The sequence below is a fragment of the Pteronotus mesoamericanus genome, unplaced genomic scaffold (assembly GCF_021234165.1).
Source record: "Pteronotus mesoamericanus isolate MK-2021 breed Mesoamerican mustached bat unplaced genomic scaffold, CSHL_Meso_final contig_164, whole genome shotgun sequence".
Classification (NCBI taxonomy): domain Eukaryota; kingdom Metazoa; phylum Chordata; class Mammalia; order Chiroptera; family Mormoopidae; genus Pteronotus; species Pteronotus mesoamericanus.
This window is the reverse complement of record NW_026555065.1, coordinates 23,538,101-23,553,003: the sequence shown is the minus strand read 5'-3', so window position 1 is coordinate 23,553,003 and position 14,903 is coordinate 23,538,101. Positions and strand designations below refer to the sequence as shown.

The following is a 14,903-nucleotide window of genomic DNA, read 5'->3' as shown; positions in this document are numbered from 1 at the left end:
ACATAAATGACTGAGCTCAGTTGCAAAATGAAGGAAGAAATGAAGGCTATACAAAGTGAAATAAAGGAAAATATACAGGGAACCAACAGTGAAGGGAAGGAAACAAGGACTCAAATAAAAGATTTTGAAGAAAAGGAAGAAGTAAAGATCCAACTGGAACAGAATAAATAAACAAGAATTCAAAAAAATGAGGAGAGGCTTAGGAACCTCTGGGGCAACTTTAAATGCTCCAACGTCGAAATCATAGGAGTGCCAGAAGAAGAGGAAGAGCAAGAAATCGAAAACTTTTTTTTTTTTAAGGTTTTTAAAATTTATTTATTGTAGAGGAGGAGAGAAACATCCATGTGTGGTTGCATTTCATGCACCCCCTGCTGGGGACCTGGCCTGCAGCCCAGGCATGTGCCCTGCCCCAGGAATCAAACTGGCGACTCTCTGGTCCACAGGCCAGAGCTCAGTCCACTGAGCTGCACCAGCCAGGGCAAGAAATCGAAAACTTATTTGAACAAATAGTGAAGGAGAACTTCCCCAATCTGGCCAAGGAAATCCAGGAAGATCCAGGAAGCTCAGAGTGTCCCAAAGAAGTTGGACCTAAGGAAGCACACATCAAGGCATGTCATAATTACATTACCCAATATTAAGGATAAGGAGAGAATCTTAAAAGCAGCAAGAGAAAAGGAGACAGTTACCTACAAAGGGATTCCCATAAGACGATGAGCTGACTTCTCAAAAGAAACCTTGCAGGCAAGAAGGGGCTGGCAAGAAGTAGTCAAAGTCATGAAAGGCAAGGACCTACACCCAAGATTATTCTATCCAGCAAAGCTATCGTTTAGAATGGAAGGGCAGATAAAGTGCTTCCCAGATAACGTCAAGTTAAAGGAGTTCATTATCACCCAGCCTTTATTATATGAAATGTTAAAGGGACTTATTTACGAAAAAGAAAAAAATCAAAACTATGCACAGTAAAATAACAACAAACAACTATCAACAACTGGACCTAAAAAACAAAAAACAAACAAGAAACCAAAAAAACTAAGCAAACCACCAGAACGTGAACAGAATCACAGAAATGGAGATCACATGAAGGATTATCAGTGGGGAGGGGGAGGAGAGGGAAAAGGTACAGGGAATAAGGAGCATAACAGGCACAAAATAGGCAGGGGGAGGTTAAGAAGAGTACAGGAAATAGAGAAGCCAAAGAACTTTCATGTACAACCCATGGATATGAACTAAAGGGGGGGCAGGGGGATGCTGGAGAGTGGATTGGTACAGGGAGAAGGGGGATAAAGAGAAGAAATAATTTGGGACAACTGTAATAGCATAATCAATAAAATATACGTCAAAAATAAATAAATAAAAAATATTAGAAAAACAAAGAATGAAAGAAACAACCAGAGTACACTGTGTATGTGCGTATTATTTTGTAAATATATTTTTAAAAAAATTTATGTATTTGTAATATTTGGCATATCTACATACTTATCAAGTGTTGATATAAAATATTCGACTTAAAATATTCTTGACTTGAGTCATGATCACACTTCAATACCCACAGATGTAATGGACTTTATTCTACTTTTACTAACTGTTACACATGGAGCTTCAAACAACATAATCCTTTATTCAGAACCCAAGCTAACCTTTAAGTTTAGAAGATACCACATAAAGATCATTCTGCTTATTTGAAATCAGAGATTTCTTAGAATAGATATGTCAACAAACTGCAAAATAAACTGGTTGGTTTTTTAATATATGCATATTGGAGACCAAAAACGTAACAGTGTTTCTACACTTACATTATTAGCTTTCAGTTACCTGTGACCCACTGGCTCAGTAACTCCGTGTATATTCTAAACCAATACAAGAGCAAACATCTATCCACAACAGAAAATAAAATTTAAAAAGAGGAAATGGAAGTGAATGTAACTTTAATTAGATAAACTTTCAGATTTCACTGCCAATTTTCCATAAAGCAAATTGCCCACATCTGAATTTCTCAGGAAATTCAGTAACTAATATAGGACCTTACTGAACAGGTGATCTGAACACACTACTATATTTACATAAAACATAAAAATACAAATGAATGATGCATATCTTTGAGTGTTAAATAAGATGCAGGTGTCTACACAAAAAGGGCTTCATAGACCTTTGGGTGAATGATGCTTTCTGTACCAAAAATAAAACTAGTAAAACTTTGTAACTGAAGTGTAATATATACCACCGAATGTTGGGAATTGGTCTATAGGAAATTAAGGGACTCTTCATCAGACGTATCAATATTTCACTAGTAGGACTTCATTCTGCCACCACTAAGGTCATTCCAAACAGGCTGGAACCCAATTCTAGTCTCTTTTTGCATTACAGATCTTATCTCCAGAGTCCAAAAAGAGTATATGCAGCAATGCCTGAGAAACCCACTGAGAACACAGAAGAGAAGGAAATCATATGGGTTCTCCAGGGAACAAGGGACACACACCAGAGTCAGCCAAAGAACACCCTACATTTGATTGCAATTAAGACTAATGACCCACTAACTGTTCCAAAGGATACATGTCCTACCTTCTAATCTAGTTGAAGAACTATAATATAAATATGCAAATATCATTAACTCTCCAGTGCTATGAATTTCATTCAGAATAAAATCCAAATCCTCAGCAATAATTTATGAAGTCCCATGGGATCTGGACCTACATCAATCCCTTATTTCTTGTCACTTTCCCCTTCACCTACTTTATAATGCCCAAAAATTATATGAAAAAGTACTCAACATCATTACTTTTCATGACAATGCAATTTAAAATTATTTGAGATACCACCACAAATTCAAAACCATGGACTGAAAATACCAGGTAAGGATGATGACACAACAGCAAATTTCTCACACTGCAGAAGGAAGTATAAATTGTAAAACCATTCTGGAAAATGTTTGGCAGTAGCTACTAAATCTAAACATACATAACCTGATTAATACAGCAATCGCACTCCTTTGGGATATAAATCCCAAAGTAATTAGTGCTTATGTTCACCAAAACACATGCACAAGAATGTGCATAGTCGTTTTATACCTAACAGTCACAAACTGGAAGCAACCTAAATATTCACCAACAGTAAAACAGATTAATAAACTAAATTGTGACAGATTCAGACAGTGGAACACTTCACAGCATTAAAAAATAATGCTATAATGCAACATAAACTGCACTGACATGCTGAGGGAGAGAAACCAAACACAAGAGTACATACTGGATAATTCTATTTACATAAAGTTCAAAAACAGACAAAAATAATCTGTGATAACAGAAGTAAAATAGTGATTACCTTCCTTTGTTGGTTTGTCTAAATTAGAAGTATTGAATGGGAAGTAGCACGAAGGAGACTTCTGGCTGCTGAAAATGTTCTATATTGTAATGTCGGTAGTTGTTACACAAGCGTTTCACACATGTATAAATTCAGAGAGTTGCACATTTAAGATGTGTGTTACAGTAAAGTTATATACAAAAATATACATTTAATATATACACCCTATAGATAGACACATACATACCCAGCCACACACACACAACACACAAAATGTCTATCAAGATATATATAATAGATAATAAATCAAGGTACTGCTCCCAATCCTTTGGGAACTTTTTTGCTTTGTCAGGCGATCATTTACTTTGTAACTACTTTTACTGATTCAAAGAAAAGGGAATGGAGCACTACTTGGATAACTGATGCTGAAGTAAATGCTTACCTTTAACAAAGGGCAGCTGCAAAGGTTGGGAAAGGAGAGTGGAAAATTAACCCCCAGAAGGAAATCCTTGTTTCTCAGATATCTCTGCTGGCTCTTCCCTTCTGGCTCTCCCCAGGAGCGCAGCTGATGGAGCCTGTAGGAGGCTTTCAGAGACAGGAAAAGAGCTAACCATCTGAAACAAATCACAGCACACACGCTTATTCAGTGCTCCATGGAGGTTTCAGGTACGTTATAGCAGTAAGGAACTTTGTCTTTCATTAACATGTCTCTTGTAAATCCTGAACAAACAGTTCTTTCCTACTTTGAGATAAAACCATTTCATACTTTTGTTCTATAAATTCTACCTTTGGCATGACTTGGTTTGTTACTATAAAAACTAAAATCTTCCGTAAAGCTCATCTCAGTATTAAAAAATATTTAGTTCTATTGCAAAACATCTATCATAAAAACATCCTCAGATTAGGGAGAGAGCCTTTCTTAATGAGGCCACTATTTATTACAAGTACAAGATAATAAAATAAATGAAAGCTATTATTTCAAAGAATAAGAACATTGAAATAAGTTTCCCCGAACACTTAAGGCAGGCTATCGCTACTAACTAAAGGAATCATCAGCCATCATTTGCCCTATACGAATAAATAAAATATAGTAGATTAACTAGAAATTAAGAAGACTTGAAGACCTGGTAGCATTTGGGAGAAGAGCCTGAATAGTTTTTATTTATGGTATATGATGAGGTATCATGCAATTATTAAACAATCAAAAGAAAATTATGATTCCCTAATAAAACTTTTTAACAACAGAAAAAGAATGAGAGGCTCCCAAGATGACATAACATTAAATATTTAGCCTTTGCAATATTCAACCTTTGACCTCTTTTATTTCTAATGGCTCTGTCATCAAACAATGAGCAAATTTCTCACCTGGCCAAAAGTCCCTGAAGCATTAGGTTTGCCATTTCTGCTGGAGATATATCAATAAAGCGAAGGAAAGAGAAACAGCTTTCTTCATTAACACCTAGAATATCAAAGGGCAAAATTAAAGGCAGCAACAAACCAGGAGATAATACTCAACTAAAGCCTGCTTGCCAAACTGCTGGGCTTTGGCTTAATAATCGAAACATATTTTAAAGGTTCCAAACCACAGTTACTTTGATGGAAGTCAGGGTGCCATATTTTTGTCCTCCAATCATAAGTAGAAGAGGCAGACATACAGCATAGATGAGCCAGAGTGAAGTGGCTCATCGGTTACATTTGGGGTTTTTGTATTCTTTGTTAACTTCCTTCCTCTTTTTATCACAACAGGGCAGGGTGGGGGTTTTGTGGAAAAGATAGAGGTGAAAGGTTCTGAACCTTGCCTCAATACTTTTGGACAATGTTCTCAATTGAGCAGCTTCTTTTCCTTAGACTACGGGGGCGGAAACTAAGCCACATTAATAGGAATCCTGCACTGTCTCTGTCAAGTTTCAAAAGTATTAAGAAAGTCTTGAAGAGTCAGGTGTAAAATAAAGACAAGGTCAATGTGATAAATTTTTGTTGCTTCTTGTTATAGTCACAAATCATAGCACCTAAGATGAAGATGACTAATTAAAAAAAAAAAAAAAATTCGGTTGAGCCCTGGCTGGTGTGCTCAATGGATTGAGTGCCAGACTGTGAACCAAGGCTCTCTGGTTCGATTACCAGTCAGGGCACATGCCTGGGTTGCGGGCCATGGCACCAGTTAGAGGCGTGCAAGAGGCAACCAATAGATGTTTCTCTCCCTTTCTTTTTCCCTTTCTCCCCCAACCTCTTAAATAAATAAATAAATAAATAAATAAATAAATAAATAAATAAATAAAGTCTTTAAAATAAAAAATAAAATGTGGTCAAGGAGAGAATTGCGCCCTGACTGGGAATCAAACTGGTCACCTTTCAGGTTTGCAGGATGACACCCAATCCACTGAGTCACACCAATCAGAGCTACTTAAACCTTATCAAGACTTTATAAATAAAAACCTAGCATGCAGGCAAACCACTATTAATTCCAAATCAGTTACTCAGCAAACAAAAGAGAGGCATCATGGTAAATCCTTGCCACACTTTCCTTCCCAAAGATAAAAACACCTACCTTTTCTGTGAAAGAGAGACTGTTGGATATAGTCTGGTGCAAACGGGGAAAGAAGAACCCTTAACCACCTGTAAATTAAGTAATAAAATAAATCCAAACCGCAATATAAATATTGGGAAGTTAACTAGACTGGAGGTTCCAAACTAAAGATAGTCTTTTAGGTTTGAAATTCTTTATACTTTTAAGAAGCCTGTTATTACCAGGCAAAAATCATGGTGTAAAAAGTCAGAAAGTAACAGTACTTAATAAAGCTATAAGAAGATAATAACAGTTTAAAGTAGTCTAATTTTATTTCAGAGATTCACAATTCTAGCACCCTAAGTCATCATCTACTATAAACAAAAAGCACTACAACCCATCTGCTTTCCCCTGCTCATCTAGTTAAGTATTAGCCTGAAGCTATCACAGACACAGAATTCTTAAAATTAAACCTATGAAATTTCTCAATTTCAGTTTCATTAGTCTAAATATTGTCAATAATTATTTGGATAGTATTGTTTATATTGCTTCTCCTCAGAAGAAGCTTTCTAAATCCATGATTCTCAAATGGGGATGTGCATAAGAATCCTTTGGGAGCTTGTTAAAAAATCCAGAAGCCAGGACCACCCTCACTCACGTAGAATCGGCTTACACATCTATGTTCTGAATGAAAGTGGTCTCTAGCACATTACTATTAACGACCACTTCACCTTTACCCAAATCTGTCATTGCTGATTCTGAGAAGGTAAATTTGATTAATTTGAAATCCAATCAATTCTCCCACAAGTGCTATTCCATATGTAAAATAAGCCACCACAAAGCAATTTCAATACTGGGGCAGAGACACCTCTTTTGGGGCTACTACATATTTGCACACAGGTGCCTCTTCCTCATTTGGAAAAGCAACTAGAAGTGGTGAGGGCCTTGAAGGTCATCCAGCTAAACCCTTGACAGTGCAGACTCTCCTACCACAAGATTCCTCAATAAACGGTGGTCTACCCTTTGTTTAAATATGTTAAATACCCTCTTGTTGAGGAACTCGCTCTCCACTAAATTTATCTCCACAATCCTCCAAATTACAAAAACACTCAGAATAAACAGATATTAGTATTTGCTCACCTATCTCGTGAATGGTTGAAAACCCTGATCTGTCCATGATGGTAGATAAACTTTGAAATCTGGTATGGCTTTAGGGAAATATGAAATGGAGACCAAGTTTCTTGTCGTTCAAATAACTCTGGGTGATTACACACCTAAGAGAAAGGAAAAGAAGACAACATTATTATGTGCAGACATCACGCGATAAAATGACAGGGAAATCACAAACCATGAATGTTTACCTTTGTGAATAAACACTTTCCAATTTTCATCTTTTTAATAACATTTACTTGGCATCAAGTTTAGAGGCCTTTTTCTTGAAGTGGGCTAATCAGGAGAACCCCAGGGCAACTGACTCACGTTCTTACCTTCCTAAACTGCATGACCAGATTCATGAGGCTGCTGGTGGTGGTCTGTGCTTGCTGGGTAGAGCCCATAGAAGACTGTAATAAATCCTCAATGGAAATTTTGTTCTTTAGTGCCTGATAGAGCAGCTTCTGTCGACTGGTCAGTTGGCAATACATTAGAATCTCAATCTAAAAATGAGTGAGAACATTTATATTTTGAAAAACAGTTTGTAAGAAACTCACTATCAATGGAAAGTTGAATACATGTGCAAGCCACATTATCATTGAAAAAACAATATACATTATCTCTAGAAACCCAGTATCTTTATGTAATCTTTGATATAGTTATCCTCTTTCCCTTGTCACCAATGTACATGGTGTACCTGGGCAATCTCTTCCATTTCCAATAGCACCAATTATTGCCCATCACTGTGACTTACAACAAAAATACACGGTCTGGCACAAATAATGCCCCTTTTTAATTACAAAACCATAAGCATGTAAGAGTAATTCTGTACCATAACAATATTGCACTCGAACACACCACATGAGATAGGTGGAATGTTCGAATTAAAACTATAAATTATTACACCCATATTGTTACCCTACCAACCACACTCAGGCAGGCCTTACTTCTACAAGACTATACATTGTATATTATACATTGTATATCTTGTATATTTAGGAATATACAAGACTGTATATTCCTAAACCTCCCTAGGCCCATACTTTCAACTACCTACTATAATACAATAGCACTAATGAGAAAGTATGCAGCAGTTTTTATGTGACATATGAAGAAAAACAATGATCTTTCCCACAATTTACTAAAATGATTAACAGCATTATCACTCAGTTGCCCAAAGAGAAACTTAAGTCAGTTCTGACTTTTCTTTCTCATACCCCATGGCTATCATTTCCCCACATCCCTCAATCCAACCTGGAAAATTACTTCTAACTACCTTTTCTGAAAAATTCCCAGTGCCTTACTGAAGAATCTCATTATATTAATCTAGACTGCTATTATTTTGGTGTTTTCCTGCCTCTAGTCTCTACTGGTTCTAAGAAACTTTCCACACAAATCTTGTACGGCAATTCAACTGCTAAAAAACCTTCAATATACATTACTGCCTATAGTAAAATATTAAAAATTCTCCCATTGGTAGGAAAATCTCCATAATCTAACCCACCCAATTGTTTTAGTCTCATTACCAGGTCCTCCTATATACCTTTAGCAACTATGGTCTGAATAACATTTGCCAAGCATAATGAACACTCGAATGTTGCTCTATCTTTGTTCACATTGCTCTTTTTGCCTAGCATCCCCTTTCTATCATATTTTCCTAGTAAATGTCAACTCATTATTCCAGATCTATGTCATGTCATCTCTGTTCCCATTAGAGTTCACACAATCACTGTGTCTCTATGATACAGCATTACAGTTATTTATATATTTATCTTCACTGGAAATCTGAACAGAAGCTGGAGACTGAATGTTTACACACCAGTGGATGCCAGGCAATAAGAGTTAAATAAATAAAAATATTAGTATTATTTAACAGATCAAAAACATTAATGATGTTTTAAAAATTTACACTATACACAGTGGTTAAGAACCATACTACATCTTCTGATCATCTCCCTATTCACCATTAATAATAGAAATTATGACACTACTGTTTTTTAAGCCCTTTGTGATGTAAAAGCCTCAAGGATTCATTTTTTTAATAAAGCATTTTCCTTTTGTCAGGTACATCTGCACTGCAGTGCTCTTTAATTAAAATCAGCCAGTTTCACAAAACAGTCACCAAGATTAAAAAAAAAAAAGAAATAAAACAAAGGTACACGTCTCTCTTTGAAGGTGTACATCCCCACCACAATCTTCCAAGAGGAGTTACTAATTTCAAAATAATCCATCCTTGTGACAGTGAGAGAGAAGAACTACCTGATATCATCAGGGATCTGAAAAACTGCTCTGTAGGCAGAGAGAAGAATTGTGAGGAACAAGCAGACTCTATGGAATATGGAAAAAAAAATTCCAGAGGACTGGGGAACTGGTAAAAAAAAGAAGGAGAATATGGGGAGAAATCAAAGGAGATAAAAGAAAATTACAGAAGTCTGGTAAGGATTCAAAAAAGATATTTATAAGCCAAAATTACTTGCTTTGTATGGGAAAAAATATTATAACCCAAAGCACAATAAACTTCTAAATCTGTTTACAGAAATATAGGAGACAGAGAAACATGCTTGACAATACCACAATGATGTAATTAGCAAAATCTAGTATGTGGAAAATTCTACAGGACAAATAACTCAAGTTTCTTCAACAAAGAATTGCAAGGGAAAACAGAAGGAAGGAATTAAAAAGATAGTTAAGAGACATGTCACCCAAATGCTATGTGTGGATCTTGCATGAATTCTGACTTCAAAAATCTAATTCTGAGAGAGAAAGAGAAAGAAAAAGGGGGGGCGGGGAGGGAGGGATGTACAAACTGTGGATATTTGAGCACTGACTGGATATGTGATAGTAAAATACAATAACTGTTGTTTTCACTAGGGTTATGTATTTTAAAAAAGGCTAAGTCTTTCAGAGATACATATGAAAATTTTTATAAGTGAAATAAAAAACATCTGGGAGTTGCTTCAAAAAAATGTAGAAGGGTGGGGATAGCCATGAGTTGATTATTGTTAAAACTGTAGGGTGGTTACAAGAAGGTTCATTATACAATGCTGTCAACTTTTGTAATGTTTCAAATTTGCCAAAATAAAGAGTGTAAAACAAAAAAATATTACTTGCCATGATTATTTGACTCAAATCTTCTTTGATTCACTCAGGTTTAAAGGTCTTCTCTTAATCAAAGTAATTATTCTTCAACTGAACATTTATCAAGGAACCTTTTTTCACTCTGGAACCCTAAGTTGGTGCCCATTAAGCCTTAATAAACTCATGAGGTTTTCTTTCCTTACCTTGTCAGACAATTCATTTTCTACATCTTTCTTGATTCTCCTCAGCATAAATGGCTTCAAAATCATGTGTAAGCGAGAGAGTTGATCTGTAATACCAGGAGCATGCCCTCAATAAGTAATGCATTATATTGATGTAACACAAACTAAAGAAAAGTCAAAAACAGCTCTCATTAAACTGTTTTAACACCTTTTGGCTTAATGATTCTCTGAAAGAAGACTGGAACAATATATATTTTTTTCTTTAAATAGGAAACCAAGGAATCTGAATTCTCCATAACCTCTTCCTACAGTCAATTGGGCAAATGCGTTTTGCTCTCACTTTACTCAGCCCAACAAGGACCCCCTTATTTTTATTAGAATTCACCTTTAGAGTGCTGAAGGAACATTTTTGACTCACAATAGGGTTCTCATATAGGTCTAATGTAAGCTATCTGTGACTTTTTAGTGTTCCCCCAAACTCATTTTTCTCAAAGTATGTCAGCAAATAACAACTTGTATGTATAAGAAATTACCTAAGCACTGTTCTAATAGTTAACAGATGTTATTTCATGTCTGTATAATAAACACCTCATGATTCTCTTAAAAGATAATATTCAACAAGGTCAAAAGTAATGATACACGAGGTTAAAAATGTTCACAGTAGAAACAAATTCTAATATAGACAGAAACTAATAAAAATGATCCTTCTAGTATTTTCAGCTTTTATAACAGGAAAAAAGCTTTACCCATTCCACAAAGAATATAATCTGATAGGATCTATGTGGAAAATATGGACTCTGTAAGCCAGAATATGGCACTTTATGACTCTGCCTGGTCTGCCTTGATCACCCAACAAAATAGCACCATCACCTGAATTAGTCCTTTTTTATGACTTTTTTGTACATAAACAAAGTACATAATTATTTTATAAGAGCAAAACACCCCCTACTCTGATCCTTCTAAGTATACTTGAAGAAAAATTCTTCATAAAGAAAACAACATACAATTCTGTGGTTGCCTACACTGATACACAGAAGAAAGTTCATGAAAGTACTCACTCTCGTCAATGGCGGATTTGTTTTCGGCATGGCTCTCAATGTCCTTGGAAAACCATTCATTAAATTCCTCATGTGAATCAAATAATGTTGGCATGATGAAATGCAGCAGAGCCCAGAGCTGGAAACAAAAGAAAAGTGAAATAGCTGAAGGGCAACAAAATGACAGTGTATGAGGCTGTAAAAGGGTTTGGAGAGAACGAAAGTTGCAGGTATGTGTGTATATCTGTGTCTTAGTGCATGTGTATGTGTGAGTTAATGAGAGAGAAACTGCGTCAGCACCTGCCTCATCAACCAATTCTAATTCTATAAGGTGCTACAGAAAAATGTACTTATTTTTCAATTAATTTCAAACTAAAAGTCTGAAAGCGCAAGCTCAGATTTTGCAGTGGGGTAGTTTTAAAGATCTTATATATATTAAAAAATCCATTCCATAATTGCACACAATTTGAGCTAGCATAACTTGCTAATAATAAATCTACATCAGGGGTCAGCAAATTATAATCTGTGGTGCTAAGTATCGTCTGCCATCTATTTTTACAAGTAAAGTTTTACTAGAACATAGCCACTCTTATTTATGTATCATCTTTGGCTGCTTTCACATCACAACAGCAAGGTTAAATAGTTGTGACTGACTGTAATGGCCTGTAAAGTCTAAAGTATTTATTATCTGTGTCTTTACATAAAGTTTTATGACCCCTGTTGTAGACGATCACTAGAGAAAAAAATTTAGCTTCTCTCAGTGTTAAAGAGTGCTGCCTTTTCATTCTTGTACAAAACATCTCTACGTTGGATGGGTAGTATTCCTAATGTGGTCACTATTTATCACATGAATACAGAGAAATAAAGCAATTTATTTGCTTTTTGCCAGAGAATAAGAAAAAATAGGAATGATGCCAAAAAACCCAGTTAGGGCAAGCTATGTTCGAATTCTTCCTTTTACATGGGGGTTATAATATGTACAGAGCATAGACACTCCCGGTTGGCATGGGTAAAGATTTCTATTCTGTGTTGAAACCACTCGATTAAATGTAGACCTAAAAGTGAAACCTTTACTCGTGCCTACCTCTGCCATGGTGTTCTGAATGGGGGTCCCAGTTAGCAGAAGCCGATTCCGACACTGGAACTGCAAGAGAATCTTCCAGCGAACACTGTCCAATAAGATGAATTACAAATTCCAAGTTAGCAGTAAATCTTTCTCCATACTACCAAGTCCCCATAGTTCTAAAAATGCTTTCAAAAAAAAAAAAATAACAAACACTCAGAATCAAGAATCCACCGTGTACACAACCGAAAAATATTCAACAAAGCTGAGGACAAGAAATGTAAGAGAAACAGAGTCCTCTATACTCAAAAGATGGTATTAGGGTTTGGGGGAAAAAAGCCCACAAATAGGCAGATTAAGATCCTTTCTGGCTTTGATAAAGTCCTCTTCGTATTGACACAAACCATTCCATTATAAGGCACTTATTTGTAGTAGGAAGCTTTAAAATGATTAATTTGTGTCCTTCCAGTGAGTTTGGAGGGAGCAATGAAGAAAGGGGAAGGATGTGAGAAGAAAATACAAAGAGTCTACGGTTATGAGCATGTCCTACTTTGAAAGAGTGCAATATGAAGTAATGCATTTCAGATGATGGAAAGCTCCATGGAAAATACCATTCTGCCAGATAACATGGACCTTTAAGAAAGTCCTATGTGCTCACCAACAATTAGTAAAAATGCTTCAAACCCAAGGTTTAATACCACTGAGTAACACTTTATAGCAAAGCACTAATTTACTATTCAGTTTGTGACCTTAAAGGTATTAGAATATTTTAAACATGTAACTTCCAATAAAAGGATTCTTGGGGAATTCCAATAACCATCCAGGGACTAGGACAACTTGCATATAGCAGACGGAACCTACAATCCACATAATGTAACATTCTACTTCCTATTAGACCTCCTGTCTAAAATAATCTCAAGGATAGGGCAGATATCCCTTCTTCCACAGAAATTTTCCTTGAAGAATAAAGATCTGTTAAAATGCCATAATTATTGAGTAAGGAGATAGAAGTTGAGAAAAATCCTTGTATTCTAAACACTAGTATTTATGTTCCATGAAAAATACAAAAGGGAATTTCTGACTTCTGGTCAGAAAAATGACTTGTGGAAAGACCATGTATCTGACCAGAAGTCAAATACATGCCATGTTCTGAAACCTCTCTGATCTTTTATTTTCACATGTGTGTATATATCACACAAATACAGTTGACCCTTAACAACATGGGTTTGAACTGTCTGGGACCAGTAATACATGGATTTTTTTCAATAAATATAATAAATGTATTTTCTCTTCCTTATGATTTTCTTAGCAACATTTCCTTTTCTCTAGCTTACTTTATTATATACTGTATTTTTACATCTATATCATACAAAATATGTGTTAACTGACTGTTTATATATTAACAGAAAGACTTCCAGTCAACGGAAGGCTGTTAGTATTTAAGTGTTTGGAGAGTGAAAAGTTATATGTGGATTTTCAACTGCAGGGAGTGAGGGGATGGGCAGGGGGGTAGTTAGCATCCCTAACTACCATATTCTTCAAGTGTCAACCATATAATCTATATGTCAGTCCATGGAGTTTGGTTTCTACTACTCATGTTACCTGGAACTACTCTTGAGCGCCTGAGCCTCGTCCAATACCATGTACTGCCACTTGACCCGCTGGAAATACTTTACATCCTGCACCACCAGCTGGTAGCTGGTGATAACCACGTGGAAGGGGGCATCCTGAGTGTAAAGTGTCTTCTGTAAATATAAGAGGGCAAGAGTGAAAAGAGATACCTAACAATTCATAGTAAGATGAGGAACAGACTGTACTTTATAAGGCCAAGAAGTTTATGACGATAGACCTAAAGGTGTGCTTCTCCCATGTGAGAGATGTACAGTGAATTAAACCACAACTGTTTTTAAAGTAGTCAGCTTAATCACAAATCATTTTAAAAACTAGTATTCAACTTAATAAAGAAAAAAGCTTTTATTTAATCCTGGACTTCAAATCCAGATGACTGCCTATAACAGGAAAAACATCATAATACTATAAAAAAGTGCACTTGCCTAATGCCCAGAAATACATAAGAAGATTTTATACAAGAGAAATTATTTAAATCAATTGAAGAAATAATGACTGCATATGCATACATGTGCGTGTATATGTATATACACAGTTAACTGAAAGTTACCTGACTCCAGAATCTCCTTATGACTTTTCTATCATGAGGATTTCCCCAATATGGTAGCACCTAAAAAAGGACCAATGCAGAGATTATTTTGTATCGATAATCTTGAAACGATTATTACAAATGTTATTCAGAATGATTTTCAAAGAATCTAAAACAAAATAAATACTGGAGTTTCTCTGAGGTCATTGCCAGACTACGTGTTCAACTAGCACTCCTCCTGCTGACCAAACTAAAAACTCATATACAAAACATCTGTTTGAAGGTATCAGAAAGATAAGCTTCTGAGGCAGTGGAAATTAAAGAACCAAGATCTAGAAAAAAGAAGCCCAGAGAGGAAATCCTGGCACCTGGTACATGTTCCCCTTTTCCAAAAATTCTAGCTAGGAGACTATGAAACTTAGCAGCAGTT

At 35.8% G+C, this 14,903-nt stretch overlaps 1 protein-coding gene across 1 annotated transcript in view; it reads right to left on the bottom strand.

Moving 5' to 3' along the window:
• Positions 1 to 14,903, bottom strand: part of INO80 (INO80 complex ATPase subunit) — a 122,332-nt gene that overhangs the window by 58,215 nt on the left and 49,214 nt on the right. The window contains exons 15-24 of the mRNA XM_054565572.1: positions 14,495 to 14,554; positions 13,918 to 14,060; positions 12,337 to 12,421; positions 11,274 to 11,391; positions 10,237 to 10,322; positions 7,291 to 7,458; positions 6,944 to 7,077; positions 5,846 to 5,913; positions 4,663 to 4,756; positions 3,740 to 3,911 (exon numbers count right to left, since the gene is read on the bottom strand). Coding sequence (XP_054421547.1) covers positions 3,740 to 3,911; positions 4,663 to 4,756; positions 5,846 to 5,913; positions 6,944 to 7,077; positions 7,291 to 7,458; positions 10,237 to 10,322; positions 11,274 to 11,391; positions 12,337 to 12,421; positions 13,918 to 14,060; positions 14,495 to 14,554 — 1,128 coding nt within the window. The remainder of the gene's footprint in view (positions 1 to 3,739; positions 3,912 to 4,662; positions 4,757 to 5,845; positions 5,914 to 6,943; positions 7,078 to 7,290; positions 7,459 to 10,236; positions 10,323 to 11,273; positions 11,392 to 12,336; positions 12,422 to 13,917; positions 14,061 to 14,494; positions 14,555 to 14,903) is intronic.